Source organism: Amblyraja radiata, chromosome 13 (genome assembly GCF_010909765.2).
Source record: "Amblyraja radiata isolate CabotCenter1 chromosome 13, sAmbRad1.1.pri, whole genome shotgun sequence".
Lineage (NCBI taxonomy): Eukaryota > Metazoa > Chordata > Chondrichthyes > Rajiformes > Rajidae > Amblyraja > Amblyraja radiata.
The window spans coordinates 60,046,356-60,060,808 of record NC_045968.1 but is presented as its reverse complement, the minus strand read 5'-3'; the positions used below and the strand labels follow the sequence as shown (position 1 = coordinate 60,060,808).

At 43.2% G+C, this 14,453-nt stretch overlaps 1 protein-coding gene across 2 annotated transcripts in view; it reads right to left on the bottom strand.

The window, feature by feature from the left end:
* clcn2 (chloride voltage-gated channel 2) overlaps nucleotides 1–14,453 on the bottom strand; it is a 462,683-nt gene that overhangs the window by 139,084 nt on the left and 309,146 nt on the right. For both annotated transcript variants that reach the window (XM_033032183.1, XM_033032184.1), the window contains exons 14-15: nucleotides 7,913–8,023; nucleotides 4,586–4,799 (exon numbers count right to left, since the gene is read on the bottom strand). In XM_033032183.1, the coding sequence (XP_032888074.1) occupies nucleotides 4,586–4,799; nucleotides 7,913–8,023 (325 nt within the window). The remainder of the gene's footprint in view (nucleotides 1–4,585; nucleotides 4,800–7,912; nucleotides 8,024–14,453) is intronic.

The window sequence follows — 14,453 nt, the reverse complement described above, 5'->3', positions numbered from 1 at the left end:
ACATTTAGACATACTAAAAAAACAAAAAAAAGTCGAAATGACGGACACTGCTGGCAAGGCTGCCACACGCGGCCCCACCCGATGACCATGGCTGATCATCTCGTTCTTGTTTTCCCCCCATATCCCTTGATTCCTTTAGCCCTATGAGCTAAATCTAACTCTCTCTTGAAAACATCCAGTGAATTGGCCTCAACTGCCTTCCGTGGCAGAGAATTCCACAGATTCATAACTCTCTAGGTGAAGAACGACAGATGGCACAATGGGCTAAGTGTTCGGCTGGCAACTGGAAGGTAGCCGGTTCGAATCCCGCTTGGAGTGCATACTGTCGTTGTGTCCTTGGGCAAGACACCCACCTTTGCCTGTGTGTGAATGTGTGTGAATGTGTGTGAGTGATTGGTGGTGGTCGGAGGGGCCGTAGGCGCAGATTGACAGCCACGCTTCCGTCAGTCTGCCTCAGGGCAGCTGTGGCTACAGAAGTAGCTTACCACCACCGAGTGTGACTGAGGAGTGAATGAATAATGCGATGTAAAGCGCCTTGAGTATTAGAAAGGCGCTATATAAATCCCATCCATTATTATTATTATTATAAGAAGATTTTCCTCATCCCAGTCCTAAATGGCCTTCCCCTTATTCTTTTTTTTTCTTATTTATTTATTTTTTTAATTTTATTTTATTAGAAGTAAGTACAATCAATAAAAATCACCAAAGTGCCTAATATATATTTTCATAATACATTTTATGTACTTCTTTTTTTTTTATTACATTGAAAAAAGATTAGAATAAGAAAAAGAAGTTAGATAGTAAAGGATAGAAAGATGTGAAATATATAGTGTGTGAAGAAAGAAAACAAGTAAATGAAGAAAGTTGAGAATGAGAAAATAGAAAAAATAAATAAATAAAATAAAAAAAGGAGATCATTATTTATAATCTTGACCAACCCTCGTCCAGTCCTGAAACAGTTTTTTTTTACAATTGTGTTGCACCATATGATTCCAAAAAAAACGACGAATGGAGACCAACTCTTTATGAATTGGTCTGATTTATCCATTAGGAGGAATCGCATTTCCTCAAGATGAGCGGTGTCCAACATACTTGCAATCCACATTTTAAGCGTTGGTATTGATGTACCCTTCCAAAATTTAAGTATTAATTTTTTTGCTATTATTAAACCATAGTTAAAGAATAGATTTTGAGATGTGTTCAATTTATTCCCATCTTCCATTACGCCAAATATAATCATTTCAGTATTAGGTTCCATTCTTGTCTTGAATAATTTTGTAAATATTTCAAAAATATCATTCCAAAATCTATAAAGTTTTATGCAGGAAACTAAGGAGTGTGTTATAGTTGCATTTTGGGCTAGACATTTATCACAAGTGGCAGATATATTTGGATAAAATTTGTTCAATCTTGTTTTTGAATAATATAATCTATGTACAATTTTAAATTGATTTAGATTATGTCTTACATTAATTGAACATTTGTGAATATATATCAAGCATTTTTCCCATGTAACCTTCGTGATTTTTATCATTAGTTCCCGTTCCCACTCTTCTCTAAGTACCTCTGTCGATGGTAGGTTTATATTTAGAATACTATTATATAAATATGATATTTATATGATAAAACATCCAGTGAATTGGCCTCAACTGCCTTCCGTGGCAGAGAATTCCACAGATTCATAACTCTCCAGGTGAAGAAGATTTTCCTCATCCCAGTCCTAAATGGCCTTCCCCTTATTCTTAAACTGGTTCTGGACTCCCCCAACATCGGAAACATTTTTCCTGAATCTAGCGAACCAGTACCACACTTAGTAGCAAAAATGTGCCTGCAAATTGGATATGGGAGCAAAATAAGCATTATGGCATAAATATATGTATGGCTAATTAGTAAGAAAGTAGGTGGAGCAAAAAGCATTTAATTTAAACTGGGGAATATTTAGGCTGTGGGCCGAGCATCAAAAATGTGTCTAGAAATAGGATTTTGTGACCCAAGTCACCAAACTACATGAAATTTTCACATATTGTGTAAAAAAATTATATAAATCACCCCTGTAACTCGATATGAAGAAGACTTGCACATTTTTATTAAATTAGAGAAAAAACAGTAAAATGTCGGGAATTTTTTAGTCCAATCAAAGCACGTTTAACATTGAGTTGTCTGCCAGTTGGCCAATCACGCGCTTTGTTTCAGGCTAGCACACAAAATGGCTGAGGGGGCTTCACAGATGCCTGTTTTACTGGAGATTCCGATTTGTTGTTCTGTGGAATAAATGTCGTGGAAACTTGCAGCAGGTAATTGTATTTAGTGGGAAAAGCATTAAAAAGGCTGAAGAAAGTGCTGCGAAGTGGATTAAAGTGCAAGAAAGCCTTCAATGTCCCTGCTGAAGTGCTGGAACACAAAGAAGGCCCCCATGAATCAACTCTAACTGAAAGGAAAGATTAAAGTCTGAATTTATGAAAATCTATCTGTATGGAGTTTAATTAATTTAATTGCACCATTTTATAATGTGAATAAATTCATTCATTCATTCCTTATTCATTCATTCACTCACTCACGTACTCATTCATTCATTCATGAAATTGAGGGCCTAAACTATAACACATTTTCACTAATGCCGGCCTGTTGTACAGTAATAAGTCTTTAACAAATAATCTCGGAGCTGCCTGCGAAAACTTACCGGGAAAAAGTGCTCCGATCGCGGGACTCGCGGTAAAGCGCCATCGATATCCCTCTGTTTTTTCCCCGTTGTCGGGGGTCTGAAAACGACCGCTACAGACGGCACTATGTACAGCCTCCCCCCCCCGCCCGCGGAGATGATCCGTGGCTCCGCGATCGCGAATCGGCCGCTTATTAATTGAGACCACGGCTTCACTTTACCGCGAGTACCTAGGCCCCGCAATCGGAGCACTTTTTCCCGGTAACTTTTCGCAGGCAGCTCCGAGATTAGTTGTTAAAGACTTATTGTCACTAATGCCAGCTTGTTGTAGAGTAATGTTTAATTGACTGTGTTACAGTTTAGGCCCTCAATTTCATGAATGAATAAGTGAGTGAGTGAATGAATGAATAAGGAATAAATGAATGAATTTATTCACATTATAAAATGGTGCAATTAAATTAATTAAACTCCATACAGATAGATTTTCATAAATTCAGACTTTAATCTTACCTTTCAGTTAGAGTTGATTCATGGGGGCCTTCTTTGTGTTCCAGCACATCAGCAGGGACTTTGAAGGCTTTCTTGCACTTTAATCCACTTCGCAGCACTTTCTTCAGCCTTTTTAATGCTTTTCCCACTAAATACAATTACCTGCTGCAAGTTTCCACGACATTTATTCCACAGAACAACAAATCGGAATCTCCAGTAAAACAGGCATCTGTGAAGCCCCCTCAGCCATTTTGTGTGCTAGCCTGAAACAGAGGGCATGATTGGCCAACTGGCAGACAACTCAATGTTAAACGTGCTTTGATTGGACTAAAAAATTCCCGACATTTTTCCGGTTTTTCTCTAATTTAATAAAAATGTGCAAGTCTTCTTCATATCGAGTTTCAGGGGTGATCTATATAATTTTTTTACACAATATGTGAAAATTTCATGTAGTTTGGTGACTTGGGTCACGAAACTGCAGAATAAAGCTCCTCGGCCCACAGCCTAATTAGAGAGGTTTGATGTATCCAAAAATAGAGCCAATATCACAAAGTCTCCGATATGTGCACAGCAGAGAATGAAGGGTCATAACACAATCTACAATGATCAACAATAACTTACAAACAATGTAAGGTTATAAGTATGCATATTTATGTTTGCTCTGTTATATTAAGGGCATGTATACAAGTTGAAAACTGGCCTCTATAAATTCCTGCATGCGATTCTGGGCAAGGTGTAGATGGCAGAAATAGTCAACTCACGACAGTTTTCATCAGCTCTCCTCAAAATCAGGTCTCATTGCACCTTTCTTCAAATATGATTATAACATCTACCTCCCGACACAAGGTCTTGACCCAAAACACTGACAATTCCTTTCCCTCCATAGAGGGGTAACTTTTTCACCCAAAGTGTGGTGCGTGTATGAAATGAGCTGCCAGAGGAGGTAATTGAGGCAGGGACTATCGCAACATTTAACAGTTAGACAGGTACGTGGATAGGAGGGATATGGGTCAAACGCAGGCAGGTGGGACTAGTGTAGCTGGGATGGAACGGCATCTGCAGGTGAAAGATTAGTTCTAACTCAGAAGTTGTTAAAGATAAATGAAGCTTTGATATTAAAGTTTGGCTATCCAATCTTCCAGCCATAAAACAAAGCTGGCATTCCCTTTACTTCTCCCAAATGCTTTTATTCTTCCCTTTAGCTTCAGAATATCTGCTTTATATTGAAGCATATCTGCTTTATATTGAACAGAATATTGTCTATTGTCTATTGACTATTGAATCTTGGATGGTATCACATAAGTGACATGAAACCACAGGCTGCTAACCATCAAGTAATTTCTTAAAATCTACAAATAAAACCTGAACTCTTTGAAAGTTTAGATTCCCTGATGTACTCGATTGCTTGTGAGAGGAGTAAGTGGGAAGTGTACTTACTCCAGGTGGCCCCAGCCGAGCTCGGGCAGGTATGGGAGTTTCTTGATGCGGATGATGCTGTCATAGACTGAAGGCTGTAGGCTCTGGGAAACTGCGTTGGCCAGGATGACTGCGATCATAACAGGCAGGATGTGGGAGATCTGTCCCGTCAGCTCAAACACGATTACTGAGGTGGAGATGGTGTGGGTCACCGCACCCGACAACGCCGCCGCACCTGGGGAGAAGAACTGTCAATGAACCACCTGGCCGGCACACCTGGCTCACACCTAATCGGCACATTTTGGCACATTAGGTCACAAGGTCATAAGTGATAGGAGTAGAATGAGACCATTCAGCCCATCAAGTCTACTCCGCCATTCAATCCTGGCTGATCTATCTCCCCCTCCAAACCCCATTCTCCTGCCTTCTCCCCATAACCCCGACACACATACTAATCAAGAATCTATCCTTCTCTGCCTTAAAAATATCCATTGACTTGGACTCCACAGCCTTCTGTGGCAAAGGATTCCACAGATTCACACCCTCTGACTAAAGAAATGTCTCCTTATCTCCATCCTAAAAGAACGTCCTTTAATTCTGAGGTTATGATCTCTAGTCCTAGACTCTCCTACTAGTGGAAACATCCTCTGCACATGCACTCTATCCAAGCCTTTCACTATTCTGTATGTTTCAAATAGGTTCCCACCTCATTCACCTAAACTCCAGCGAGTACAGTCCCAGTGCCGACAAACGCTCATCATAGGTTAACCTTCTCATATCTGGGTCTCGACACGAAACCTTGCCTACTGCTTTTCTCCATAGAAGAAAAAAAAAAAGGGCCTCGACCCGAAACATCACCTACTCCATTTCTCCATAGATGCTGCCTCACCCGCTGAGTTTCTCCAGGATTTTTTGTCTGGGATCATTCTTGTAAACCTAATTGGCCTTCTATCAGCCAGAGTATTCAGTACAGGGCTTTATTCTTTGGAGCGCAGAAGGTTAAGGGGGGACTTGATAGAGGTTTTTAAAATGATGAGAGGGATAGACAGAGTTGACGTGGAAAAGCTTTTCCCACTGAGAGTAGGGAAGATTCAAACAAGGGGACATGACTTGAGAATTAAGGGACTGAAGTTTAGGGGTAACATGAGGGGGAACTTCTTTACTCAGAGAGTGGTAGCTGTGTGGAATGAGCTTCCAGTGAAGGTGGTGGAGGCAGGTTCGTTTTTATCATTTAAAAATAAATTGGATAGTTATATGGATGGGAAAGGAATGGAGGGTTATGGTCTGAGCGCAGGTATATGGGACTAGGGGAGACTATGTGTTCGGCACGGACTAGAGGGGTCGAGATGGCCTGTTTCCGTGCTGTAATTGTTATATGGTTATATGGTTATATGGTTATATGGTTACAGACATTGGAAGGTCTTGTTGGGAGATACAAAAAGCTGGAGTAACAGCGGGACAGGCAGCATCTCTGGAGGGAAGGAATGGGTCGAGACCCTTCTTCAGACTGGTTATGGAGAAGGGAAACAAGAGATATAGACGGTGATGTAGAGAGATAAAGAACAATGAATGAAAGATATGCAAAAAAAGTAATGTTGATAAAGGAAACAGCCATTGTTAGCTGTTTGTTGGGTGAAAATTAGACGCTGGTGTGGCTTGGGTGGGGGAGGGATTTGCCGGGGAGAGGGAATGCCGGGGCTACCTGAAGTGAGAGAAATCAATATTCATACCACTGGGCTGTAAGCTGCCCAATGAAATATGAGGTGCTGTTGCTACAATTTGTGTTTTGCCTCCCTCTGACAATGGAGGAGACCGAGGACAGAAAGGTCTGTGTGGGAATGGGAGGGAGGTTAAAGTGTCCAGCAACCGGGAGATCAGGTTGGTTCACGCGGACTGAATGAAGTGTTCCGCGAAACGATCGCCCAGTCTGCGTCTGGTCTCAACGATGTATAAGATTCCACATCCCGAACAATGGATACAGTAGATGAGGTGCAAGTGAACCTCTGCCTAACCTGAAAGGACTGTCGGGGTCCCTGGACAGAGTCGAGGGAGGAGGTATAGAAACAGGTGTTGCATTTTCTGTAGTTGCAGGGGAAGGTATCTGGGGAGGGGGTGGTTTGGGTGGGAAGGGATGAGTTAACCAGGGAGTTGCGGAGGGAACGGTCTCTGCGGAAGGTGGAAAGGGGTGGAGATGGGAAAATGTGGCTAGTGGTGGATCCCGTTGGAGGTGGCGGAAATTTTGGAGGATTGTGTGTTGTATGCGACGGCTGATGGGGTGGAACGTAAGGACTAGGGGTCTCTGTCTCTGTTGCGACTAGGAGAGGGGGAGCAAGGGCGGAGCTGCGGGGTACCGAGGAGGTATGAGTGAGGTCCTCATCTATGATAGAAGAGGGGAACCCCTATTCCCTAAAGAATGAGGAGATCTTGGATGTCCTAGTGTGGAACACCTCATCTTGGGCAAAGATGCGGCGTAGACGGAGGAATTAGGAGTAGGGGATAAAGTCTGCAGGAAGCAGGGTGGGAAGGCGTGTAGTCGAGATAGTTGTGGGAGTCAGTGGGTTTGTAATAGATGTCGGTCAATAGTCTATTTCCTGTGATGGAGACTGTGAGATCAAGAAAAGGGAGGCAGGTGTCGGAGATGGTCCAAGTAAATTTGAGTGCAGGGTAAAAATTGGTTGTGACGTTGATGGTCCCTGAGTTCTGCATGGGGTTATAATACGTCGGTGAGGCCACTTTTAGAGTATCGTGCTCAGTTCTGGGCACCATGTTAAGGGAAAGATGTTGTCAAGCTGGAAAGGGTACAGAGAAGATTTACGAGGATGTTGCCAGGATTGGAGGGTGTGAGCTATAGGGAGAGGTTGAGTAGGCTGGGACTCTATTCCTTGGAGCGTAGATGAGGGGTGTGGAGGATCTTATGGAGGTGTGTAAAATCATGAGTGGAATAGATTGGGTAGATGCACAGAGTCTCTTATCCAGAATGGACAAGGTGAATGGACATTTAAGGTGAAGGTGAAAAGATTTAATATGAATCTGAGGGGTAACCTTTTCACACAGAGGGTGGTGGGTGGATGGAACAAGCTGCCAGAGGAGGTAGTTGAGGCTGGGAATATCCTAACGTTTAAGAAACAGTTGGACAAGTACATGGGTAGGACAGGTTTGGAGACATATGGACCAAACGCTGGCAGGTGGGACTAGTGTAGCTGGGACATGTTGGCCGGTGTGGGCAGGTTGGGCCGAAGGGCCTGTTTCCACACTGTGACTCCATGACTCTAATTGGCAAAAATGGTGTTGTTTGCTCTTCCTTCTGCTGCAGCCAAGGATAACGAGTGCACGTATGAAATGCCTCACCTACAACAGCGTATCCTCCCGGTACAATACGATATATACTTCCATCTGCATGGATGCCATCAGGAAACCAGGCTGCCATGCTCTCTCCGACCAGGCGACCAAACGCAGCTCCTGAAAAAGAAGCCAAGACGATTAATGTGAAACAAATAGTCGTATTGGGCTGGAGGAGGGAATTTTGTGCTATTTTGTACTATACTCGTACCCTGCTGTATCTGGCTCTACTCAGATAGGCACAGACTCAAATTAAAACAGCTCGTAGATCAGTGGTGCATCTATGGAACAAGTCGATGTATTGAAGGCCTTCATGGTGCACAACAAAAAACACATTGGGTTCTACCTGAGTGTTTCCAGGTGGGCACTGTTAAGGCCTTCAATAAACCAGTGCCTCTCTAAAGTCCGATACAAGGTATGCGTGTAGCACGAAATAGGACAAATTTCCCTCCTACATGGACTAACAAAACACAATGGACTTTCTTTTGTTCAAATACAGCACTGAAGGACAATTCAGCTGATTTATACATACAGATTTCTAGTGTGCAAAAACAGGCCCAACTTGCCCACACGAGCCAACATGTCCTGTCTATACTGTTCCTACCTACCTGTTTTGGGCCCATATCCATCAAAACCTGTCCTATCCATATACCTGCCTCAATGTTTCTTAAATGTTGCCATAGTCCCTGCCTTGACTACTTCCTCCAGCCGCTCGTTCCATACACCTACAGCCCCTTTGTGTGAAAAAGCTACCCCTCAGGTTCTTATTAAATCTTTCCCCCCCTCACCTTAAATGTGTATCCACTGGTTCTCGATTCCCTTACTCTAGGCAAGAGACTCTGTGTGCCTACCCAATCTATTCCTCTCATGAATTTATACACCTCTGTAAGATCACCCCTTATCCTCCTGCTCTCTAAGGAATAGAGCCTTAGCCTGCTCAACCTCTCCCTATAGCTCATACCCTCGAGTCCTGGCAACATCCTCGTAAATCTTCTCTGTACCCTTTCCATCTCAACATCTTTCCTAAAATATGGTGCTCAAAACTGAACACAATATGTCTTATATAACTGCACCATGGCCTCCCAACTTTTATACTGAATGCTCTGACTAATGAAGACCAGTGTACCAATAGCCTTTTTGACCACCTGTCTGTGAAGCCACTTTCAATGAACTATGCACCTGTATTTCCAGATCCCTCTGTTCTACAACACTCCCCAGAGCCCTACCGTTCACTGTGTAGGTCCTGCCCATGTTAGTGCTCCCCAAAATGCAACACCTCACATTTTTCTGTATTAAATTCCATCAACCATTTCTCAGCCAACCTGCTCAACCGATCAAAATTCTGCTGCGATATTTGACAACCATCTTCACTATCTACAATGGTCATCTGTAAACTTGATTTTCTATGTACAAAAATCGTTTGACACAAAGGATTGACACAAATTTCCTGCTTTGACTGATCCAAAGTGCAATGTTGCACCTTAAAATATTCCTTCACAGTAATTATATTCAATTTGAAATTGTAGAAAAGAATAATCAGTAGGAATTGACATCAGATGCGAACAAAATCAGTGGCTGTCAGGTTCTAAATATCTGCAAAATCATTCAAATACAGCAACTGAGATCCACAGGATGTTCAAAAACTATTTTCGTTCAATTTCCAATATCGAAAAATGTCAATTTTATCAACAATAAATAAATGAGATTCTTGGGACTGTAAACGGTCACTTTAAGAGGTAAATGTGGATGGTACAAGCTTCCCGTCAGATCCTGGGAATCTGCTGGAAGACTGCAGAAAATGTCAAATACTCTCAACAGATCCTTTAAAATAAATCCTTGAAGTTTGAAAACAACTTAATAGCCCTGTCCCACGGTATGAGTTCATTCCAAGAGCTCTCCCGAGTTTAAAAAAAATCAAACTCGTGGTAAGCAGGGAGAATGAACGTAGCGGGTACGTCGGAGCTCGGGGTCGTCTCTTCGCGCTAACGGCACGTATTCGGGAAGACTCGCTAATGGCAGGTAAGCACGGGAAGACTCGTGAAGATTTTTCAACATGATGAAAAATGTCCACGAGAGTCCCGAGTACCGACGAGTGGCCATTACCGTAAATCTCCGAGTTCGAATCAGGGCAAACTCAGGAGAACTCTTGGAATGAACTCGTACCGTGGGACAGGGCTTTAAGTATCTTAATTCCAGAGGTGAGGAATTGCATATCCTTTGCAATGCGGTGGCATTTGATAGCGGGTGGTATCAAGAACCTTAAATACTTTGAGGACAATAGGAATCCAAGGTGGGAAACTCTCCATCAGTTGGAGTCATAACTCAACACATATATTTGTGGTTGTTGTTTGCCAGTCTTCTTTGCCCCAGAACATTATTGCAGGAAATAGACACAAAAAACTGGAGTAACTCAGCGGGCCAGACAGCATCTCTGGAGAAAAGGAATAGGTGACGTTTCGGGTCGAGACCAAAGTAGTCCCTACGGTATCTCTCACATAACTTGACCCAGGTCCGCAGTGGCTTTTTTCTCTCCCTTTCCATTTCAGGTGTGAAACTCTTTGAGAAAGCCCATTGATGCCTGTAATGCCAGTGGTAAAATAAACCAAGACATCAGACAAAAGGAGAAAACATAGTTGAACACATTGACCTAATGTCATTGCATTCCTCCTGAGACTCTTTTTCAGACCTTTTCCTATTCCTATTCCTTCTCTCCAGAGATGATGTCTGACCCGCCGAATTACACCAGCTTTTTGTGTCTGTCTTAAGTTTAATCCAACATCTGCAGTTCCTTCCTACACATTATTGCAGGAGTTGCTCTGGACAATATTTTGGTTCCATCATCTTCAACTGCTTTGTCACTATTATTCTTCCAGCATGATCAACCCATATCACATGGAAGCAACATATAATTCAGTGGTATTTTGATTAGCTTGACTTCCTCTCTTACAATATGGCAACATTTCAAAGTGTATCTGGGAGGACGTCACATGTCTGGCTCTTGTTTACATGAATTGTGTGCATTTGGAAAAGGTTCTCTCATGAACGCTTTCAATGCTCGACAAGATCACTGACAGATTTCCCAGACGTCATGGCTCCATGGTGGGTCAGAGTGGATGCAAGCTCAGGAATTCCCCATAGATCTCATCTACAATCCACCCAAAACACACACAAAGTAAATTAAGAACAGAAAATGCTGGAGCTACTCAAGAGGTCAGGCAACATCTGTGGAGAAAGAAACAGAGTTACTGTAGATAGTTTCAGGTCCACGACTCTTCATTGGAATTGGAGAAGTGTGAAGACCAGCATAATATACGTGTTTGCATGTGGGGGCAGTGGGGGGGGGAGGCGAAAGCGATGGAGAGAACAGAGGGATTGGCAGCGACCGAGAGTAACCAAGAAAAGTTCTCTCTGCCATTTCTATTCCTGTTTCCTGTATTAGTCACCCTCTGATCACCATCTTTCTCATGCTTTCATGCTTGGGCATTTTACATTTCTATCAATGACTGTTTTTCTTCTTCAATAATTTTAACAGCAGCCGTGATTGATTTTACTTCGGAGTCACGTGAGTGACTACGTGAAGAACCCCGCCAGGACGCATGCGTGTCATATCGCTACACGCATTGCGAAACAGTCAGGCGGGGTGGAACGACGTTCCCCCGCAGCGGCAGTTTTAAAAGCCGGAACCTGCAGGTAAGAGATACTTCTGCGGTCTTTTGTGTTGTTCCCATACTGATTTACAGGTGGGGAGTCAATGGACAAGTCCAAGAAAACAACGGGGGCTGCGACAAAGCTGGTGGGGGAGGACCGCGGAGTTGCGGTCAGCCAGCAGCGGCCAGCGGCACATGAATCACCCGTAATGGGAACAGCTGTGCCCGACTTCGCCTCCGCACCGGCCAGATCCACTCCGCGGCCGGGCGGTAAGGCAAAACAAAAAACCAACAAAGTCGTTGACTCAGATGTGTCCGACTTAGAGCAGCCGCGAGCGGCCAGCGACCGTGAGCGCTGGAGCCGGATGGAGCGGTGTGTGGACCAGTTGCTCCAACGTGACAGGCTCCGGGAGATGGAGTCTAGTCACTGTGGGCACTATGTTAAACCCACAGCAGCACCTCTTGTAGGGCTACACAGTGCATCTCCCTCGTCAGAGGGGAGTACTTGGGGTCAGTTCTGGGCTGATCCTGAAGAGGGGTTTGCAGAAGAGAAATCAAGTGTGCAAGGGGTGCAGGAACGTGAAAATCTACTGGACATGGTGTCCAACTTCATACAGCCAGACCAGACTGGCCAAAACCTGGAACAAAAACTAGCTGCCAGTATAGATTATATGTCCTTTAACCAGCTACAGGAACAGGCTGTATTGGACACCACGGCAAGACACTTGGCACCGGGTAACTGTATATCCCTGAATGTTCCTGTTGTAAATAATTGCATATGGAAACATACCGGAGCAGGAGTTAGAGGCATGGATGTCAAACTCCAAAAGATACTAAAGCTCCTAACAGTGGGAATAACAGCTTTCACCCGCATAGTGGATGAGAAGGACATGTCGCAGGACCAACAGGATGCAGTGGCACTGCTTTGCAACACACAATATGAAATAAACAGCATCAGGAAGAGTGCCATCCGACCTGCTCTAAACCCGAAATTCGCAGGTCTGTGCAAACCTGGAAACGTAAAACCACCAATTTTACTATTTGGAGGTAACCTATTGAAGCAAGTCAAGGAGCTCGATGAGGAAGCAAAAACCCTGGGGCTCATAAAAGCGACTTCATCAAAAACCTACTACGGCCATAAACAGCACCCTTACGCACCCACCAGTAGAACAAGACAAACTGGTGAAAGCTCAAAGGTCCAGTACACCAAACATGAGTCTTTTTTAGGCCATGGCCCAGGCCGGCCTTTTTGGAAGATACGCAAACCTCCAACACCAACCCAACCACAAATCCAGACACCGGCGCCTCAACATCAACGAAGGATTTACAAAAAGAAGTAAACTGGTAATTATGGAGGGAGGTGGGTCTGGTTCCCTACAAATTGCAGGGAGCATGGAGGTTGGGGGGAGATTACACTTCTTTCTGGATGCATGGAGTATGTTAACTACCGACACTTATATTTTAAGCAGTATCCAGGGATATACCATGGAATTTATACACAAATACAGCCCTCCAGTTCAGCATGTACCGAACCGAATGTTCGTACTTTGAGGTAAAGAAAAATCAGAAGCGCATGCTGAACTGGAGCGGCTTTACGCAAAAGGGGTAATTGAAAAATCCCAACACGAATCACTAGAATTTGTGTCCAATATCTTTACCAAAAACAAAAAAGATGGTGGTTGTCGCATCATCATAGATTTGACCAAATTGAATACATTTGTACAATATATTCATTTAAAAATGGAAACCTTTGTTACTGCAAAACAATTGATTTCCAAAGGTTACTTCATGGCTAGCAACGATTTAAAAGATGCTTACTATTCAGTGCCTATACGAGGTGACCACAGATGTTACTTAAAATTCAACTGGATGGGACAGCAGTGGCAGTATAGAGCGCTGCCAAATGGATTAACATCAGCCCCAAGGCTGTTCACAAACATTTTGAAAGCAGCCCTAGCGTTTCTACGGAAACGAATACACATGGTCATGGCATATCTAGATGACATACTTATTGTGGGCAAAACTTTGGAATTGGCCAAACAAACCGTAACAGCCACAAAACAGTTATTTGAAAAACTGGGGTTTATTATCCATCCAGTTAAATCTAAATTAACGCCTTCCACTACTATGGACTATTTGGGGTTCACCATTGACTCAGTTCACATGTCGGTGACGTTGCCAAAGGGAAAGGCTATAGACTTAATAGAGGCTTGCAATAACGTCATTGAAATCAGTAAACCGTCCATCAGATTGGTAGCAAAAGTAATTGGCAAAATGGTGGCTGCTTTTCCAGCCACACAATTCGGACCTTTACATTACCAAAATTTACAGAGAGCAAAAATACGAGCACTCAAAATTAATGCTGGTCATTTTGACAGACCAATGAAGCTACCAATCAAAGCTATAATGGAACTAAAATGGTGGAAAGATAACATTCGGCTTTGTTTCAATCCAATCATTATCAGCAACCCTTCTATGGTGCTACAAACTGATGCCAGTGCACTTGGTTGGGGTGCCACCAATTCCATCTCCAGCTGTGGAGGTAGATGGACTGCACAGGAGGCATCATTATTACAAACACTGGGCATAAACTACCTGGAAATGTTGGGTGCATTCCATGGCCTAAAGTCATATTGTTCGGGGTTATATCACCAGCATGTTAGACTACAGATTGACAATACCACCGTGGTAGCATATATCAACCACATGGGTGGAAACAAATCGACATCATGTGACAATCTGGCTAATACAATTTGGCAATGGTGTATCCAGAGACATATTTTATATATCAGCTACTTACCTACCAGGTAAACTAAATTCAGTGGCAGACACCAGGTCACGCAAATTTAATGAAAACACCGAATGGATGTTGAATAAAAAAGTATTTGCTGATATTACAGCAC